Here is a 21489-nt window from a genome sequence, read left to right as displayed (position 1 = left end):
ATCTTAAATATTTCAGACATTCACAGAATTCGAGTTAGAACCACATCAGGAATGCGAATATGATCATGTGGCCCTATATGATGGAGACAGTGCTGATGCTATGAGCCTAGGAATTTTCTGTGGTTCAAAACTGCCACATCCAATCATAGCAACTTCAAACCACATGTACATGACATTTAAATCAGATGCAAGTGTTCAACGAAAAGGATTTTTAGCTATTCATGCAACAGGTAAATATTCTAAAATATTCAAACAATAACATAGAGTTTATATATTGTAATATTCTTAACTTATTTTCAAATTTAATGTTTACTTCTACTGAAATTTCCTATTATTATTTTTCAATCATGTTAAATATTTAGTTGTATATGATGATAAATTTAATGAGCACTTTTAGAATGGACTAATGACTTAAATCAGTAATACTAACTTTTCCCTACATAGCAAGCTCGACCATGAAAAAACTTTTGAAAGTTCTTCTATACTCATTATATTCATCCAATTTAACCCTGTCTTATTGATTAATCTGAACAATAATAAATCAAGCTTTAATCACTAATCCATTTCCATACTCCTTGTCCAATATTCAAAGAATTTAGTATAACTATAATGTATTTAGTAAAATTATAGTACAAAGTAAATTTTCTTTGTTTGGCTGGTCTCATAGTCATTATAATATAACTGCACGCTCAACTGAATATTATTTACAGGTAAACTATAACAAAATGAAATCAAACTGATTAAGTATAATAGCCCAATAAACAATACAATTTATAGACAGTAAACTATATCTGACTTATACAAGTGCTGCAATTTAATCACTAATAGAATTATCCAGCAAGAAAATAAGCAACACATTACAATGAACAATGAATCAATTTTAATTCCTTAAGAAAAATGTCTTATAAAATGAAGTGTTTATTTTTACAGCATGTGGCGGACGCTTGACAGCCACATCTAGAGTAAAACATCTATATTCGCACTCAAAATATGGGGACCATAATTATGAAAATAGAGCGGATTGTGATTGGACCATTGAAGCTAATCCAGGGCAGCTGGTCCACCTAACCTTTCTCACGTTTGAACTAGAAGATGAAGGTGATTGCATGTATGACTATGTTGAGGTGTTTTCAGGCCCAGACACGAGTGGGCCTTCTTATGGCAAATTCTGTGGAAATACTGTAAGTTAGTTTTTATATTATAGTATTTTACAAGTTGTAAATTTACTAAAATATTAGAAGTAATGGATGCTTTACAATGACAGTAATTCCTTATATTTTTTTGGAAATTAGCCAGCAGAGATTATATTCAAAGAAAAATAAAAGCAACTTATTTCATTGTTTTTCTTTTAGGATAATTTCATATGTCTGATCATCTAGAAATCATTAATTATGACTTGCTAAAATATTGGTTATACCTTGATTTATGTTTTATAAACAATTTAATGTAATATAAGAATTATCTGGGACTGGATTTTTATACAATTGCATATTTAGTTCAATATCTAATATCTTTCTGAATATGTATTTTTAGACATAATCCAATAATAATCCATTTCTATTTTGCATATTTAATGTGATCCAAACTGAATTTTGATCATTCTTAAAACATGAAATTTCAATCATTAAAGTAGTAAATACATTTTGTAAAAAGCCGATAGGTTAGTTTAAGTCAGTACAAGATGGAAGACGTCACAGCCATCAGGAAAAAAAAATTCAAATTTGCAGATATAGTAATTAAATATAGTTTAACTAAGGGCAGCAGTATAGGAATTTAATGGTTTATAACTTCATAGGAAAGGCTAGTTTACAATTTAATTTGTCACTTTCATTTGAACAAAGTTCTTTTACTTTTTCAAATTATTTAATTATTAGTGCTGTTGATATGATTAGTCTTAACCAAACTGAGCATTAAATATAGATAATTAGATTTAAAATAGAACTTTTTACATTTTTTAAAAACTATTTTTATTCCTTCTAGTTTTCCAAAACTATGGGTAGCTTATATTAGTTTTTTTTTTTTTGTTCTATATATCTAATTAGTTTTCAGAAACTATGAAAACTTTTAATTTCAAATTTTTGTTCTGTTTCTCATCTAAAAATGTTTCTACATTTTTGTAATGTAATTAATAATTATTCTTGTTTAATGAACAGGTAATTCTTTTTTTTTTACCTTTTTTCCAGTTCATTCACAACCAAATACGTTTCTGTGACAGAATACTTTATATTTCGTTGTTTGATTTTTTTTTTTTTCATATAATATATTTACAATTAGCTTTAAAATATTTTTTGGTTAAAGGTTTTTACCTCCACGGACTATTTTCATATATTACACACTTATATTTGTGAATACATGATATACTTAGATAACGCTTATATTTTGAAGATATTTACAGCATGTTTTGGAATTTTTTATTTATAAAAAGCTTATTTCTGTTATGGATATATATTAAGAGTTATCATCCCAAGTATTGAATATTTCATTGTTTACTTTTCGTTTCAGAATCCCACAGATGTCTTGTCTGTAACTGAATCCCTGTTAGTCAGGTTCAGATCAGATGATACAGTTGTGAGCAAAGGATTTTCTGCATCATACGTGGCTATAGATCAGATCAGCGGTGAACTTCTTTCTACAGAAGATTCGACAGATTCACTTTGGTAGGATTTTAAAAATCCTGGTGAAGAAAATGGATTCATTTTAAAGTGCCATTTCAAGTGTCAAATTGATTAATCTTTTAAAATTGATTATATGATTATTTTTTCAGATAAATATTCTAGATTTATTTAAAAAGAGAAAATTTTGCTCATAAATTAATAATAATTTATTTTATAATAGTCTAAAAATCTAGTAAACGTTTTTTTTCAATACTGATGCAATTGCTTAAAAAAAAGTTTATATTATCATACTATTTAATTACTTAAAAAAAACACTGTTTTCCAAAGAAAATCAGAATAATACTTTCTTTTATATTTAAAACTAGATAGTATATTTGACTTTCTTTAAGGAAAGAAATAGTTACTAAGAAAAAGCCAAAAAAAAAAAAGTAATAATAAGATGTTTGAAAGTAGATTAAGAAATGACTTTGTCCTCTTATTAGTTTATATTAAATCTTTTGATCTCATAGCTATTATTTTTGTAAATAATATTATATATGTGTATGTATACTGAAACATATGGGAAAATGTATAAGCTGTATAAACTGAGGAAGAGGATGGACGAATGTATTCATTAAACAAATAAATTTAAAAAATTGAAATTGAACCACACTTTTTGAAATTTAAGATTCTTATAATACTATAATAATGAATATATGTATATAATAATAATTATTATTTATTGATATAAAAATCCTCAACATCCTCTTTCAATGTTATTTCCATTTTGTTACCAGTCAATGTGTTCAATTCACATGTATGAGTTCCTTTTATATTTATGAGTTAGAGATGTTCTACATTAATTGTAGAACTAAATCAAGAACTACTTAATAGTAGATTAGGCTTTAATATTATTATAATTAAAACTTTGTAAATTTTCTTACATTAATCCATCACTGATAAACGTATATTTATTTTTATGAACATGATATTTGTATATTCATTGGTCTTTTAAAATTAAGATCTTTGTAAATAGGGGTGCAAGGGCATTTCCAAAAGTGAATATTCATTGTTGATTATGTCCTACACCAAATTATGGGGAATCAATGTAATATCCATTAATATTATTCTAATTAAAAAAATACTGCTGTCTATTTATGTAAACATAAATGTGTCATGTGTTTTAGACAATAATTTAATTGAAATTGTATTAAATATAATTATATGAAAATGTATAATATGAACAAAAAAAAATTAAATAATAATTATTATTTATTAAACACTACATTTATTTTTAAACAAACCACAAAGATTTGATCTTATACATCTAAACACATGTTGAAATTAGACCCAGTAAGACTAAATCAATCAATCAAAGAATGAATCAATTTGATAACCCACACAAAGTCAATTCTTGATCTACATCTGGTATACCCTCCAGAATAAATCTCAGTCTCATAAAACTTTAGCATATTCTTTAAATTATTAAAGAATAAAGTTCACAGTTAGTATTAACTAACTATGAATATGAGTAAAACTAAAACCAACAATCAGTTAATTAACATTCTGTTGAAATTGTAAGTTAAATTGTTTAAATTTACCAAAATATATATATGGAATAAGAATGATTCCATCTGTATGTAGAAAAATATAATGTAACCTGTATAGCTGGGATCTCAAGGGACCTAGTATATTTTATCACTTAAAAAGGCTTTTCATTTACCCAGTTTCCAAATAGGCAGGTTCAAAATGACAGCTATCTTACTTATAGAGGGTCCCTCCAAGAGAGGCTAAAATATATTTACATTTATAAACATATAAATATTAATCAAAAATACATATTTTATGTTTTTATATGTATATAATTTCATTTTTGAAAACAATACAAACCTCATGGCTAAAATAAATCAGTTATATTAACTCCATACACCGTTTGTTACATGACTTCCCCTATCATAATACAATAATAGCTTTAATTATTCAGCAGCTGTAGTGAATTACAGTTTTGTTTCAACATTTTGAGCACTTTTATTCAGTTGTTAATTATACAAGACATTAAATAGTACTAAAAAACAAAGCATGTGAGGAAGAAATTCAAATGTTTATAAAGAAATGTGTTGCAAACTGTCTTAATTCTCTTATATAAGCTATTGAGCTACTAAGTCCCAATTATAGAGGTAAAATCATCAAGAAAACCTATGAAATCAAATCTCTATTACAAAGGTTTAAACATTTTCAGTAATAGAGGCATTTTAATTATCAGTAGTTGAGGTTCCCCACATGCCCATGGACCACTTAATCAGGTCAAACTGTATTTCTATATATTTCTAGACAAGCAAAAATACCTAAAATTGAGACATTCGGTTGTAAAATATGGTAACTGACAAAATAAAAATGTATGTTAATTACAATGTTTTGTTTTTAATCAGGAGCCATTTATCATGTCATATTATATATAAACATTATTCTCTTAAGAAAACAACTTTTCTAAAGATTTTTTCAAAACTCTATGAAATTATCTTTTAAAAAGCCACTGTACCACAAACTTCAATTCATAAAACATTTCTATTCAGTTCTACAACTGAAAGCCTTAATTCTGTGATCAGAGGGTAAAATATTATAAGTCATTTTGCTTGTCTCAAGATTATAAATAAAAAAGCAAATTCCAGCATTCGTTTAGATGTTTCAATTCGTCATCATAAACTTAAAGAGAAAAACGTACTTTTGTTGTATTAATATTAAAAAAAAAAAAAAAAAAGGAGGCAATGTTAAAAAAAAAATTTATATTAGAAAAATTTTCTTATAACATTTTCCCATATAAGCACAGAATTGAAAGGATATTATAATCGAATGTGATATTATAAAAAAAATAAAAGAAACAAGTGCACAACAAAAAAATAAGGCTATTATTCAAACATCATACTAAGCAAATTATTAATAGCAATATTTCAGCTACTGAAGCTCAACCTATGCTGAATTTATTCAGATTATATAAAATATTAAAAAATAAGGATTTATTTAATAAAAAACATAAATATGGTACATGTCTTAGCCATTTGACCAGTACTTTCAGAAGGTAAAAAAAATCAGGAAAAAGATATAGAAATGAAGAAAAGGAGTGGATTACCTTATTAAATTAAACCATTGGACATATTTGTAGGACTAAAGAAGTAGATTCAGCAATTACCAATTTAAACTTTTGCAATAATGTGGTAATTGAGAAGCTAAAACCATTCAATAGAAAACACAATACCACACACAATTGTAAAATAATAATATTAATATCGAAAATATATTTACTATATATAATATATTGGAATGAATGTCATTTACGGATGATATGATTAAAAAAATAGATAAATCATATTCATACCTAATTAATAAATACCTGTTATTTTAAGTGTCCGTGATCCACAGCTTCATCTGAAAACAAAACAAACAAGAAATTACTCCAAAAAATCACAAAATCTATATTACAAGTGATATATTAATCAAATGAACAATATAAGAATTTTTTTATATATGCCTTCTAGATTAACTAGGAAAAAACAACTTTAAAAAATAAAAAAAGAAATAATGTGATATGCAACTTACCCTCGGGTTCTCCAAGATGTGGGTTGCTCTTTTCTTGAAGTTCACTATCCACCAAGGTCTTTAAACACAGTAAATTCCGAAACGAATAAAACCGAATGTCCACGGCGGAAACTAATAAAATTCACTTTCACTAGGACCAGAAACAACACTTTTTGATAACTCAAATAAATAAACTAAGCAAAACAAATGAATCATACCAAAACTAGTAAAGAAAAATATTGAAGCAAGATTGATGGAGATTTATTTAAATATCAGATAAATTTCTGAATGGGAATTTATAAAAATCAGCAGATTGAACGCACATTTGTATGTATGTATGTTTATATGAACAGTTTAATTAAAACTATTTTCCTTTATTTATCTAAGACTTCTTAAATGTTTTTTATAATTTTACAAATTTATTATTTTTTTTTTTTTAGAATGTATTATGCATTTCCTTTTATATAAATAAAGTCACAGTAACACATGCATTCTATTGACAAGTGATATGATAAAAAAGTAGACAAATAATTGTTACTGAGACAAAAAATCCACTCATCACATTGTTTGTTAAAAAATAAAACTTTTATTGTTAATGTTGTACTATGATAAATTTTTAGAAAAAATAATTTATATATATATTAAATATTTAATTTAAAAGGCTCAAAAGCAGTTGTTCATTACAAGTAATTATTGATATTAACAAACTAAGAATAATTTTTATTTTCTTATGTAAATATGTTTGGGGATACAAAAAAAAATTAAAAGTTTACCTCATTATTTGTAATTTAATTAATTGTGTTGCTAAGTTTATTTGTAATTAATTAACACTGAATATATGGGAAATAAAGACATATTAGAACTATTTAACAGAATGTTTTAATATCTTTTATTGGATCTTTTTAGAGTTTTCACTAAACTAATAACTGATCTCTGCTCATAACTTATTAATATCAGGCGATATTTTAAATAAATCAGTTTATACATGGAGTTGAGACATTTTATTTAATTTGTCTAAGCTTCCTAAATTGGAGGAAGAAGGCAGTTTCCTTATATTAACTGCTCCTTCAATTTCTGATATTGTTATCTAATAGAAAAATGATCCCCATCTAGAGGGACTACCAAGAAATAGTGATCCTAATGTCAGAACTATGGATGACCAGTATCTATAGATGGGAGTGTGCATCCTAATAATCCTCCCTCTAGCTCCCTAAATTTTTCTAAAGGTGTACCATAGGGTTCCTCTCTATCTCCTACTCTTTTCTCCATATTTATCAATGACCTTCCACTTGCCATCCAGCATTCCCAGTATTACCTATACACAGACGACTTACAAATCTATCTTTCCTTCTGTCCTCATGATACCTCGAATGCCATTCTGAAACTACAAGAAGACATTAATAGTATAAGAACTTGGCCAACAGACTATAAACTTACATTAAATGCCAAAAAGACTAAATTTATCATAATTGGATTTCCCTCTCTCCTTAAATCTATCCCAGGACCTCCCCTCTCAACCTTTTCCTAAACAATAGTCCTATTTCATTCCATACGTCAGTCAAAAATCTTGATATCACTTTTGATTAAACTTTATTCTAGAAACCACACATAGCCTAAATTTCTCATTGAACCATAGCTACCATAAGCAATTCAATAGAATCCATTATTTCCTTCCACTTAAAACTCTTAGTTTCCTCTCTTGTTTTCCCCCACTTTGATTATGGCTGCCTGGTATATGGTGGACTCTCGGGTAATCTCAAATTTATACTTGAACGTCTTATGAATTACACAGTACGATTTATTTTTGGGATCACCAGAGATACGCACATAACTCAGTATTACACCGAGCTGAAGTGACTCTATCCATCCTTTCAATACCCCTCGTATATCCTAGAAAACCTCCAATTCAAATTCTGTCTAATCCCGTACTATCAGGTCCCGTTTATCTGACATCTACTCACCAAACTGCTGCGTTTGATAAATCATTTTTTACCTGAGCTTCATGTCTCTGAAAACTCCATTCCCTCTAACATACGTCATGTACCAACCCTTCCCTTGTTTAAAACCCTTCTATTTAATTACCTTTTACTTCATCAATCTAATCCAATATTATAATAGTACAGCTATTATATAATTACCTTTTTGTTTTGTTTTTTATGTTTATATATTTTTTTCTTCTCTCTATATAAGTTATAATTAAGTGTAGCCACACTGTTTTTTTGCCATAAATATAAAATTAAATTTACCTTTGTAATTGTTCAAAAGGAACCTAGTCCCAGAATAATAAACTATTTTTCGATTCATTTCATAGAGTACTATTAGTGATAGTTACCCCTAACTGGGGGACAACTATGAAAACCTGGAGTCTGAGTGCTGGGCTATGTGGTTGCTACTTTCCCACACCAGCATGAGATTACGTTACATAAGGTTAACAACAATTCGGGAGCCCTCCAGGATCCACTCAGCCTCATTAACTAGGTACTCTTTATTGAGTAAAAATTTGGCGGTCAGGCTTAATTCTGAACAAATCACCTTCTTGCACAATCATTGGTTTAGTAACAGTACTTCCTAAGAAAGTGCTGAACTCCTAACCCTTCAGGGGTATTTTTTATTAAAAGACTAAGATTTTTTTTGTAATAGATCATTTATCCCAAGTTCACTAATTTTTGATATGATGTTAAATTAAAGATTAATCAAAGAAAAAAGCGATGTAAAAATCATTTGTTTTGGAGAAAATGATATTAAATCTTACCATAAATAGATAACTAAATAAAGCACGTTTTTTAGTACTAACATGAGAACTAATGTTCAGGAAGCCATAATCATATTATAAAACACAATATATAGCAACAATGACAGAAACTATTAATTTGTGAAGTTAGATAAACAAAATAAATTTAAATATAATAGTGAACCATAAATCATAGATCATGGACTTTTCAGCAGGTAAGTTTTTTTTGTACATAGCTCCATCTTCAAGTCCCGATAGAATACCACACCAAGTCATCTGTGGGAGGCCCATGGGTTACCCGAGGATGAAAAAAAAAATTTTTTCTTGAAAACTTCTTTTTGTTAAATATAAATACAAAAGGAACCTTCGTTATTATGTCCTTAATAGAAAACATATTTTATTTCAAAATTTAAGTCATTTAAAATAATTCCTATATTATTCTTATCATATAATTAATAATTGATTATTTCTACATGCCAGAAATCTGTAGTTTTTCTCAAAATAAAAATTATAATATAAATGAAATCATTTGAAACAGCACATTGTGTACTTATACAAGCATACATCTGTATATGTATAATGTACCAAAATGTTGAAGTACCTCTTGCAAATATTCAAGGTGGTTCAGTATAAGATAAAATTCCAGGATAAATTTTACCAATATTTAATCCTTACTTATCAATAATATTTATTCTTGTTATCAGAACTTAATAGTTATAAGGCAAGAATATATAGTATAAGATAATTATGTACATGTTAAAATTATCATTTTTAAGCTTCCCTCAAAAAAAAAAATCAGTAATTGAATCAGATAGTTATTAATCGAACGATCCCATAAAACTATCTCTTTCTTACCACTAAGATTATAATCCTAAGTGTATTTAAACTGATAGCATTATTAACATTCAATCTAAAACAGTTATGTTAAGCACAGCCAATGGAGATTAACGTACGCTATCCAAAAAAAAATGGAGGACAGCAAATAAGTAGAACGCTCCAAATTTTGGCTCCAAGACTACTGCTGCCAACCTTAATAAACTCTAATTTAATTAATTAATTCCCATTCGAGTGTTAAAACAGATTCAGTAATAAATCAAAATTAATATTACAGACAATTTATATATTATAAAAGGATACTATTATTAATTATTCACAGAAAAAGTTATGTACCAACTTTAGAGAACTGAATTGTGAACAGGGGGGGATTCATTTATTTAAAACATGGTAATATAAAAAAAAAAATTAATGAATTGATTTATAATTAATTTAGTAATATTAGATAATGTAATAATATTTAAATCTCGTATTTAATTGATGTAGTTTACAAAATTATCAGAATTATTACCAACTCTATTATATTTATTCTTATATGAAAAATGAACCAGCTGGAAAAAAAAAATCCTATACAATTAAGTAGTGGTTCCACGGTGACTCTGAAGTTGTCGCAACCACTGGCATCGTGTAAACTGTTATTTACTGTCTTACTGACAGGGTGTGCTTGATGTTGGTAGTACTATCAACTATCTGCAAATGCGGGACGAACTTGTAGGACTGACATTTATTTAGTGAAAATGAAATAATTACCCTTAAAATGAGCAGGATAGTTAGTACAGAAAAATAGACTGATTACTAAACCGTGGTTCACGGTATAAGAGTCAGAGGTAGGGATAGTAAATTTGTTGCGCATGTACAAACAATTAATAGTACAAACATAAAACGTATGTTAGGTCATACGAGATAGTGGCTACGATAGTTTTCACTATTACTATTACCGTCACCGTGGAACCTCCACCTTACGGGTTTACTTTCATAACATTATTTTTTTGATAAATGTAACATAAATACGCTATATATTGTTTTAATTGCTAAGGAAAGATAATTATGTAATTAAGGAGGTATCCTGTCGTATTAGGATTTTCTTGATAGTTGGAAGTACTATCAACTATCTGAGCACTACTATCATTTTCACCGTCACCGTGGAGCCTCTGCTCACCTAACCGAAGTATTAGTAATAGTTCATTTTTTCACTATTCCTAATACTTGCTAATTATACTACAAATTGCAAATGTACAGCGCTCCAGTTAAGGAAAATTCAATTCCTATTCAAATTAAATTATTGTTATAATTAGATCAGAGCTGTTGACGTCCGCTCGTTAACTCTCTTTCTAAAGGGTCGAACAAGCCACACAACGAATCGTTTTCAGTGGAAGTCGATTCTATCCTGGCTTACAGCACGTCCCAATAACAGCGTTTCCTAAAGTGGGTGCCATGGCACTGGTGTGCCCCATTCTTATGCCAGGGGTGCCGCAAGCAAATGCTACTAACTCGAAATATAACAAAAAATAAAAATAAAAAATTAAATTAAAATTGCAAATGTACAATGCAGTTTTTCTTCTTTCCATAATATCCGCTCTAAGGATAATTGTGCCAACTTTTTTTCAACAAAAATGCCGCGAAAAGTTTTGTAGCTCAACAATGGTGCCGCGAATTTTTATTTATTTTTTAACCTAACAATAGTGATGTCCAGAAAAACCTTGGGAATCACTGCTTTATAAGTGAGTTTTGAAGTTCACGCTGGAGCTTGTTTTGTACACTAATGCCGAAATATTTATGAATTAATGAAATTAACTTTTTTATTTTGTTTAAGCATTACTTTAAATTTTCTAGTTTAGAACTACATGCTCACAAATTTTTAAAATAATAATAGTAATTTACTACTTTTCAGGCATTTAATTATTACTCTGATTACATCATAAGTCTTCGGAAATCAAAACCATGAACATTAATTTATCAAATAGTATTTAATATTGATTCAAAATTGATACTTTAGTTTAGTTTCATATCACCTCTTTTGGAATAATCTTGGTGACTTGGGAAAAGGACTGTGGAATATCTCAGTTAATGAAAGCTCTTTATTGAATTGGCAATACCTGAAAAAAGGGAACTTTAAACAGCATTAGTTTTGTTCTAATACTATTTGAAACTGTCATGTTCAAGTCACAGGATTTGGAAGAGAAATACTTACATGAATTTGAGTACTTGCACATAATCCTTCCTGTTTGATGTAATTTTGAATCTTGAGACAATCTGAGTATCTTTTTTTTTCAAAGAAGTGGTACTTCTTTTCTGAGGTTTTAATCAAAATAATCATGTTGTAAATTATCAGTAATTAACAACTTTATATTTTTTTTTTGTACACTGGAATAAAATTTAAATAATTGTTTAAAAGATTCGTCAGATCATGATAAAGAGAAATATTGAATATTATTTGATTTTGGCAGTCATCCAAATGAATTTTTTTTTCAGTGTTTATCTATTTTAGTTTAAATGGCATACCAGTATATTTTAATAAATTTTAATTCCCAATTTATGTGGTTAAAGAGTTATTTAGGCATTATCATTATTTTAAGGAAAACCAAAACCACCCAGCCTCTATACTGTGGTTGCCCTTATTTAGGGAAAAATCGGGGGCTAAGGAAGATTTTGAACAAATCGCCTTCTACAATACTTCCTTACAAAGTGCTGAACCCTGACCCCAGATTAGGTTATGGTGGTACAGATTTTAATTTAATTTTTGATTGGATACTTTATATGTTCCTATATTTTAATATTTCTATTTAACACATTTTGCAAATAAATATATTTCTGAAATTAAATTCTATCTCTCAAAGGACATATAAGAACATGACAGTAATATAAGTTACTATTTCAGTAAATTAAACATCATTTTACTAATTTCAGTTTCACAATACAATCTCATTATTGATTTAAAAGGTAATAACTATTATCCTAAATTTTAGTCAATTTAAGCAGGAAGTAGGTTAGTGGACGTTTCCTGTAGTTTTGTTTTCTACTGTATATAACTTGTACTGAAATGCTATTGTTATCAGAAACTAAAGGGAAATATGGTATCAAAATCTTGACTTCATCAAACAGTAAGTATTATTTTTAATACTTAATGAAACAAAAATAAAATTATTTTGTTTTATATGGAATGAAGTATATTTACTTAATTGGTAGAATTCACTTAATTAGAATCTAATCGATTGGATATGTTAGTTTGTTGATGAAAGAAAATGTTTCCACCTCATCTGTGAAAAACTTGGTAGTAGGGAAAAAAATATTGTATAAAAACATGGTTCTTCATTTATTACTTCGACTATTGAAATAGCTACAAATAAATTGAGTTTATTTCTTAAAGTTTATTAATAATAGTCATATATATCTAACTGGTGAGAAGATATTAGTTATTCAAATACGCCTGTTAAAGTCATTGAAAATGAGTATCAAAAGAAAATATAGCACACAACTATTATAATCCTCAAGGATTGAAAACATTTTTATTTCTAAAAAAAAAAAAATAAAATGGAGCTGGTGAAAAAAGAGATTCTTTTTATTATTCATATATTGCCTGATTTATTTTTATTTTGCTATAACTCTTATCTCATGTTTTTCAATTTATTAGAGATTAATGTAAATAATACTATTTAGCTGATAAGATATTAAACAGGAATAACTTTTATATACTGTTCATTTTAGGAGCATTTTTCTTTCAATTGAACTTGGAAGATGCTAAGGATAGCACAAACAATATTGTTATTCATTGTGGTTTTGGCTGTGGCTGATGATCACCCTGTAGTGGAGACAACTTTAGGCCAAGTCATGGGTTTCGCTTCATCTTCTAGATCAGGACGGAAGTACTTTTCTTTTACTGGCATACCCTATGCCAAGCCTCCAGTTGGAGAGCTCAGGTTTCAAGTAAGTTTTACCAATCATAGTAAAACAATAAAATAATTATCTTATCGGGTCTAAGTCAGTAAAAATTGTTTTATAATGTTAATTAATTTAAAAATAAAAAAATATACATTGTTGTGATAAAGTATAATAGTGACAATTGACTGTGATTAAAAGTTTTAATTTAGTATGAAGAATTAACAAAATAGGGTAATTTTGGATTGTAATAAATGACCTGGGCAGAATAGCCTGCATATAGTTTTTTAAAATTGATGTTCTAAAATTGTATTCAAGATTATCCTTGAGGGTTGGTTGAAATGTCGGACTTTTAAAGAAGTATAGAATGTTTTGAGACTAAAATTGATTAAAATTTAATTTATTTTAACAATAATAACCAGTCTCAAGAAAGTGTAAAGATTATGTATAAAATAAAAAAAATGTTTTTCTTTAAAAACCATACCATATTTTAAATGCCTCTGATTAGAATTATTTTAAATATTGATAAAAGTAACATTAATTGTTGGTTTGATAGTTTGAGAAAATGATAAATAAGTCTTATTAATAATAAATGAAATTATTGTTAGTAATATAACTCATTTGAAAGGCTCAACTTAAGTATTTTTGTTCAAACCAATGTACTAAAAAGAGCTTGGACAAGCTAAGGATAAGGATACTACCAGCCCTGTACTTATAGTTGAATAGTATTCAAGCTGTTTATGTGAGTTCATGGAATCAACTTGACTCCCACTACCATTGTAAAATTTTAATGGATATCTCTAAAGATACCCCTCAGGTAAGTCTCTCAGCTGTAAGTTTCCCTGATAGAGAACCTCCAAACTCTTTCTTATCATCTGCATCTTCACCTAAAGTAATTCAACCTTCAAAGTGTATGATTCAACAATATTTCATTTATTAACTGAGTTCAGATTATTTTCATTCTAAATATACTGTTTTATGATGTTAATTAACTCCAAAAATAAAAAAAAAATCTTTGAAAACCTTACCATATTTGTAATAAATGTCTCTAATTAGAATATTTTCCAGCCACCTCAGGAGCCTGAACCATGGGAAGGCATCTTAAATGCTACAAATGATGGGCCATTCTGCATACAATACAATATGTACAATCCTGAACCAGAGGTGCAAGGTGATGAGGATTGCCTCTACTTATCAGTGTTTACTCATGATGTATGATTTTTAATTTCATTAGCTTAGAGAAAAATGTTCAACTATCATTTATACATAATTATTGTCAATTGTAAATATTTATACATATTGAGTGGCTATCTCCCGAATATGAATATGTTCTGTATAAATTATTATATTTGATATAACTTTTTAAGTAATAGAGACTTTAATCATAATGCATGGTCAACACGTAATTATATTTCCAGAAATATTTATAAACTTTTATGTTTCTTTAAATTTTGTTAAACTTGCTTATTTTATTTCATTTCATAAAGTTTATTCAAATCCAAAGTTAAATAATTTATCTACTATTGCTTATTACAGTTAACCAGTTCTGATTCCGTACTGTTCCACATCCATGGTGGAGGGTATTTGGCTGGTGATAAGTCACTTACTGGCCCTCAGTATTTTATGGATGAAGATATTGTTGTTGTGGATATAAATTATAGGCTTGGAATTATGGGTATGATAATAATTCTTAATTTAATATCAATTTTTATGTATACAAAGACATAATTATTTTAAGAACTTTCAATCCCAAAATTATTTATTTATTTTTTTGAGATGTATAACATAGTGGAAAGTGGAGAGCGACGATCACTTTTGAAATATTAACTTAAAACGGGAAGGAGAGACTTTAAGATAGAGCAATATTTAAAAAGTGCCTGAAATTGAAAAACAGCATCAAACCCTCCACTCCCGCCCTCCATGGTAGCCTTACTTATCTGACTTTTCAAACGGACAATTATAGCGAGTTGGTTGGTCGATGGACGACATGTCACAATCCACAGAATTCAGTAAAATTAACATAATTATAGAATAAATTAGAGTACACTCATTCCTGTAAAAATCAATACATGCCATCAGTTGGGAAATAAATCAGTCAATTGCACAGTGCTGACCATAGTGTTTCTGAAGAACACTCCATTAGCAGAGCAGGCATTGGGTAAAGGAGCAGATTACCCAATGCCTGCTCTTCAGCCCTTCCAGGGGCTGTCGAGAAACCGAATTTCCTTTTGTTCTATTTAATACATTTAATGCAGCATCAACTACTGGTGGCTGACAGTGTATAATATGGTTTAAAACTAATAAAAATATGTTATCTTATTGAATATTTATTTAAATTTTGGTTTATTACAAAATCCTTCTGTGTGCAGTATAATTTAATCGAATTATAACAAAGTATATTATAAGGATTAGGACTGTGTAACTACTTTTAAGGTAAAAATGAAAATAACTATTAAGTATTTTATAAAAAAGATATGCAATGCATAGTGAAATTTCAGATATATCATCCTGAAGATGGGGAAAGAGCCCTGAAATGTAGAAGAAAGAAAATTTGTGGTGTAATGAGAAAATATACGAAGGATATCATATAATGATGATAAATATATATAATAATATGTATAATATAAATGATAATATATGAAGGATATACAACACAAAATTTACATGGAAAATAATGACAAACCTTTAACTTGAAAAAAAATAATTTTTATATATCTCTTTCTGTGATAGGAAATAATGGCCCTTATATATAAACTTCCATTGTTATTACTAAACCGTGATACTGAGCAGTTTATTAAACTGTAACTATAAAAATAACAGAATTTTCTTTTAAGAAATCGCATGGTGGTCTAAGTGTTAATAGAGTTCAATATTTTCTTTTCTAATCTTTGATCTTCAATATAATGGCTGTTATTACAAAACCACATTTGACATATAACTGCTAAACTTATTCTATTTCAAAAATCCTTTATTGCCCCACTGTAAAGGGACAAGAAAATCATGATTAATCAATATTAGCTTTTATAGCACGTTTGTGATATAAAAGCTCATGTTAAGTCGAATGAAGTGAAAAAAAATTATTTAATCAAAAATAATTGGAAACAAATCTGGTACTTCTAATTAAAGCTTTAAGGTTTTCTAATTATTCAATTTTATTAAATCAAATTTTCAGGATTTCTAAGCTTTGAAGATACAGTGATGCTTGGAAATCAAGGACTAAAAGACCAGAACCTAGCACTGAAATGGGTAATTAAAAATATTGCCAAGTTTGGTGGTGATCCTAACAAGGTGACACTAGTCGGGGAAAGTGCAGGATCAGGGAGTGTAACACATCATATGATATCTTCTATGAGTAAAGGTAGGTAACAAATTAATATTCTGTTATAATCATGTTAATTATATTCATGGATACAATAGAATGAAATTTCAGTCTCAAGTATTTCAAGAATAATTGAAATATTTCCTCAATTTTCTACCGTGTTATAAGAGCCAGATTAAGTCAGCACAAAGCCTCTAGCTAATGTTACCTGGAGGGCTTAAGTTTTGTTTGAAATTAAACACAGCTTTTCTCAATTTATTGTGAACTAATTTAAAGATAACATGATACAAATCTATTTCTTCAAGTAAATTGTATTTTACGAACTTTAATGCCTAAAAAGAATGTTTTCTGCTACAGTTAGTAGAAGACTCATAAATTAAAAAGACTACCTCTACATTTTGGAAATATGACTCTAACAATTTTTTTATTGTAACTATGTAGAATTTCGTTTCAAAAATTTCATGTTCTTCATTACTAATAGAAACTGATATATTAGTTTTAAGGAGTTCAGCTAACTGCACAAGTTTATTGTCTTACTATACAAAAAATAGCAGAAAAAACTACAAAATTATTCAAAACTACATAGTTATTCATCTTTTGAACAAATTAACACTCACTAAATATTTACTTATAATAACTTGGATATTCAAAATATTTTCTTTTTAAAATAGTTTTTATAAAAACTATATATATAGTTGACCGTATAACTTATATATAAGAAAATGGTCAGGTTGCAGTTCTTTTTGACGGCAACCCTGACCATCTTCTTATATTTTTATAAAAACATTTCTTAATAGCAAAAATATCTATCTAAGGTAGACAGGGCTACTATAAAATTTTACAAGCTGAACATTTTCTACTTGAGGTGAAGTTATCTGTAGCAATTTCGGGTATGTGGTTAATCCAACCCTGCATATTATTATCATTTATTTATTTATACAATGGCTCTACAATCCTTGCAGGGCTTTGGCCTCTGAGATTATCCTTGACTACTCGTTCCTTTCAGGGGCCTTCCTTTCTCCTTACCTCAAACCAGTACAGATCTGCCTCCAAGCCACCAAGCCACCTAAGAGGTGGAAGAATCCACCAGAAGCCAGAAGGCCATCTTGATAAGCACCAGTATATCGGGTTGACCATATAACTCCATTAAACCAGGGTGGATTAAGTGAATTAAAGAACTCTAATAAGTGATAATTATTTTATTTATACCAACGTTTCAGCTCGTATTTAAAAAGTTAACAGAACAAAAAATTCAGATAGTCAAGAAAAATCCATTTTCAGAATTGAAATTTGGGCCAAAACTCTTTCATAATAAAATAAGTATCGCTTATTACTGTTGTTTACTTCACTGACTCCGTTCCCCTAAACCTCTTTTATTACCCAGTTCGTTCAACCATTTGTTTTTAAAACCATTAATTTCCTTTTTTGTAGGGTAATTTATTTTACTCTCGAAAAGCTCTGCAACCTTATGTGTTACTTGGAAAGAATCCATAAGTCACAATCTTACAATGCTACTGAATGAAGGGTTGTCTTAGGTTATCTTACTTTAACATTTTGAGACTTACCTTGATTTGAACAAGCTCTTTCTCTTTCATTTGTTCTTCTGCAAATAAACAATGGTTATAGTTCATTCCATTCTATTTATTGAAAGTAATAAAATAAAATATTTATAAATAGCTAATTTATAGAGTGAATTAGCTTTATGCATAAGAGAAATGTAAAACTGAATATATTTTATTAATTTGTCACTGTGGTTTTCCAATTTGTAACTTTTTTATGTAATATCATTTGTAGTGGATTTATAACTTATTATATGTAATATTGGCAGGACTATTTCAAGGTGCAATTGCAGAAAGTGGCACAAATTACAACTTGTTGAGTTTATTGCCGCCTGGTTTGGCCAGGAATAGAGCTGAGAAATTGGCCATTCTGCTCTCATGCCCTAAAGATGACACTACAGAAGCAGTTTCCTGCCTTCGAGAGAAAGATGCAAAAGAGTTGGTGGGACAATTAGAAGATTTCAGAGTATGTTTCAATTATCTCAATGTAAATTAATGAAAAACTTGTAAAAACAATTTAACTAACATGAAAAAATACCTTAACTGTTCCATAAAGACTCACAAATGACAAAATATTTCAGTATTAGATAAACATTTTTAAAAATTATCAGACAACTTTGAATGAAATGAAAATAGCCTTTTATTTATTCAATTAAATTAAATCATTACATAATATAATATAAACATTTAAAGAAGATAGAGAGCAAAAAAAATAAATAAATTTATATATATAATAGTTGACAAAATTCTATCAATTTTCTCTTCTTCCTCCCTCTCTTCTCTTCTGTATCCTTTCCTGCATAGGCCTTCCCTTTCGGGAGTAATAGTCAGCACTTCCTGGGTGACCAGCCCTATTGGGAGGCGAGTTCTTTCCCTTTTTTTTTCAAGACATCCCTGTCCCTAGCAGCTCTCCACCAGAGGGGTCCTGCCATCCTCTTGAAAATATCCCTCCATCTTTTCTTTTGACGTCCTCTTCTTATTTGAAGGTCATATGGAGTCCATTCTGTGGCAATTTTTGACCATCTGTCATCTTCGCTTCGAAGGAGATGCTCTGCCCATTTCCATTTACTCAATCTTGTCATCTTCAGTGTGTCCTGTTTCTTTCTGGATCCAAGCATTTTTCATTTGATCTCTTTTCCTCACGTTCACAATGCTTCTTCCAATATTGTTTTGCCACACCTGTAATTTCCTCTCCTGAGCTATAGTCAGTGACCATGCTTGGCATCCATAAGTGACCACTGGGCTAATGCAACTATCGAAGACCTGCCTTTTAAGGTCAATACTTGTTTTCCCCTTCATTATATGCCTAAGGGACCAAAACTTTTTCCAACCGAGTGCCAATCTCCTCTATCCGTGAATGATATTAACTGACCCAGATAAATATATTCTTCAACATATGCCAACTTATGGTTGTTAATTTCACACTCCTCTTTTACACCATTTGTCATAAGTTTCGTCTTCTGGTAGTTTGGATAAAGACCAATCTCTTCACACAATGCCAGAAGTCGCTTAATCATTTCTCTGAGTTGTTCCATGCCTTTTGCAAAGAGCACAATATCATCTGCAAAACGTAGGTTGCTCAGCCATTTTCCATTTATTTTGATGCCTACTTCTTCCCATCCAAAATGCCAGAACACCTTCTCCAACACAAGAACAAACAAAATTGGGGACAAACAACTTTAACTTCCATTAATATTTAAAATGTTTTACTTTTGTATTTTAAATCAATATTTTGGGGTAGTTTCCATCCTCAATTTAAAGTATAATGAAAATTGTATAACATACTAAAATCCATTGGATTCCCTGACGTTTGAAAGGGAGGTTCACTAAACCCAAGTTTTGTGATATTAAATAACAGTTTAACTTTTTTCCCATGAGTTATATGTACACACTAAAAAAATGTACTAGCTTTTTCAGCTCTGTCCAAAACCATTGAAAATGAAAACTGATTTTTTAATCAACCCATGTGACCCAGACAAATTTTCATTAGATGGAATATTGTCTTGTTGCAAAAAAACTTTTCTTTCCTTTAGTGATGAAAAACACCATTCACCAACACAAAAATCAATTTTCTAACTGGTATTTTTTTGTATAGGTATTAAAACAGTAAATGAGCAAAACTATCACACAGTATAAAAATTATAACACTTAGCACAAAAAATATCATTTAAAGGTCACTCTCCTTTATGTGATTTGTCAACTGTTGATTATTTCTTGATAGAAAAGTCTGGACTATATTCATGTTGAATTTTTCAAAGATCCGCTATCTTCTTCCAATTCAAAAAGACTTGATAAGATGGATAAACACATACTGTTGGATGATCAACAACACTATCTTTATGAAGACAGAAAGATTGCTAAATGTTATCTATTATGTATCCTTAGACAACTATGACTTCTTTAAGTTCAGGAATATATAAAATTTATAAAATATGGTGACCGAAGCTGTAGTTTGCTTTCAGTAGGCTTGTAGTTTCCTGGCCAAAACAATTTCCATACAAATGACAAATATTAGCATTAACTTTTTTAAGCTTTATTAGGTTTATTGAGATAATAAATATGAAGCAGATTATCCACTGTTACTAATTCTCTCCTAACTACACTTTAATAAAGATCGAATATTATTTTATGAATTCTCAAATATTTATTTTTTATCTATGAGCAGCGAATTAACAAAATTAAAAATTTTAAACTGGAATGCTCATGGCATATATTCCCAAAGGAATGAATTAAAAATTATCCTTAAATCAAACTTAATTGATAAAATCTCCATAACTCAGCCATCTATTCCAAAACATAAAATTTAAAATTCCAGGTTACAAAATCTTATGTAATGATAGAGATTGATGGACTCCTCTGTTGGTGTAGCTTGAATAATTAAGAATTATATTAGCTTAGCTGAAAATATAATTCCTAACATATTTAATGTTGTGATTATATCAATGTCAGTTATTTATTTTATTAAATCTATAAATTTTATTTATTTTTGTAGTTAACTTTTCT

At 28.7% G+C, this 21489-nt stretch overlaps 2 protein-coding genes across 2 annotated transcripts in view; both read left to right on the top strand.

Annotated features, from left to right (window-relative positions):
• The window catches only part of LOC106677991 (protein tolkin), a 104206-nt gene extending 99355 nt beyond the window's left edge, over positions 1-4851 (top strand). The window contains exons 16-18 of the mRNA XM_014416247.2: positions 17-230; positions 931-1181; positions 2503-4851. Coding sequence (XP_014271733.1) covers positions 17-230; positions 931-1181; positions 2503-2661 — 624 coding nt within the window. The 3' untranslated portion in view covers positions 2662-4851. The remainder of the gene's footprint in view (positions 1-16; positions 231-930; positions 1182-2502) is intronic.
• A 7897-nt stretch (positions 4852-12748) lies between these two features.
• LOC106677989 (juvenile hormone esterase-like) overlaps positions 12749-21489 on the top strand; it is a 12161-nt gene continuing 3420 nt past the window's right edge. Inside the window, exons 1-6 of the mRNA XM_014416244.3 lie at positions 12749-12833; positions 13438-13656; positions 14677-14820; positions 15145-15283; positions 16781-16966; positions 18756-18952. Coding sequence (XP_014271730.1) covers positions 13468-13656; positions 14677-14820; positions 15145-15283; positions 16781-16966; positions 18756-18952 — 855 coding nt within the window. The 5' untranslated portion in view covers positions 12749-12833; positions 13438-13467. The remainder of the gene's footprint in view (positions 12834-13437; positions 13657-14676; positions 14821-15144; positions 15284-16780; positions 16967-18755; positions 18953-21489) is intronic.

Source organism: Halyomorpha halys, unplaced genomic scaffold (genome assembly GCF_000696795.3).
Source record: "Halyomorpha halys isolate HHAL.00 unplaced genomic scaffold, Hhal_1.1 Scaffold116.1, whole genome shotgun sequence".
Classification (NCBI taxonomy): domain Eukaryota; kingdom Metazoa; phylum Arthropoda; class Insecta; order Hemiptera; family Pentatomidae; genus Halyomorpha; species Halyomorpha halys.
Note: the sequence above shows the minus strand (reverse complement) of the source record. Positions and strands in the feature narration are given on the sequence as shown.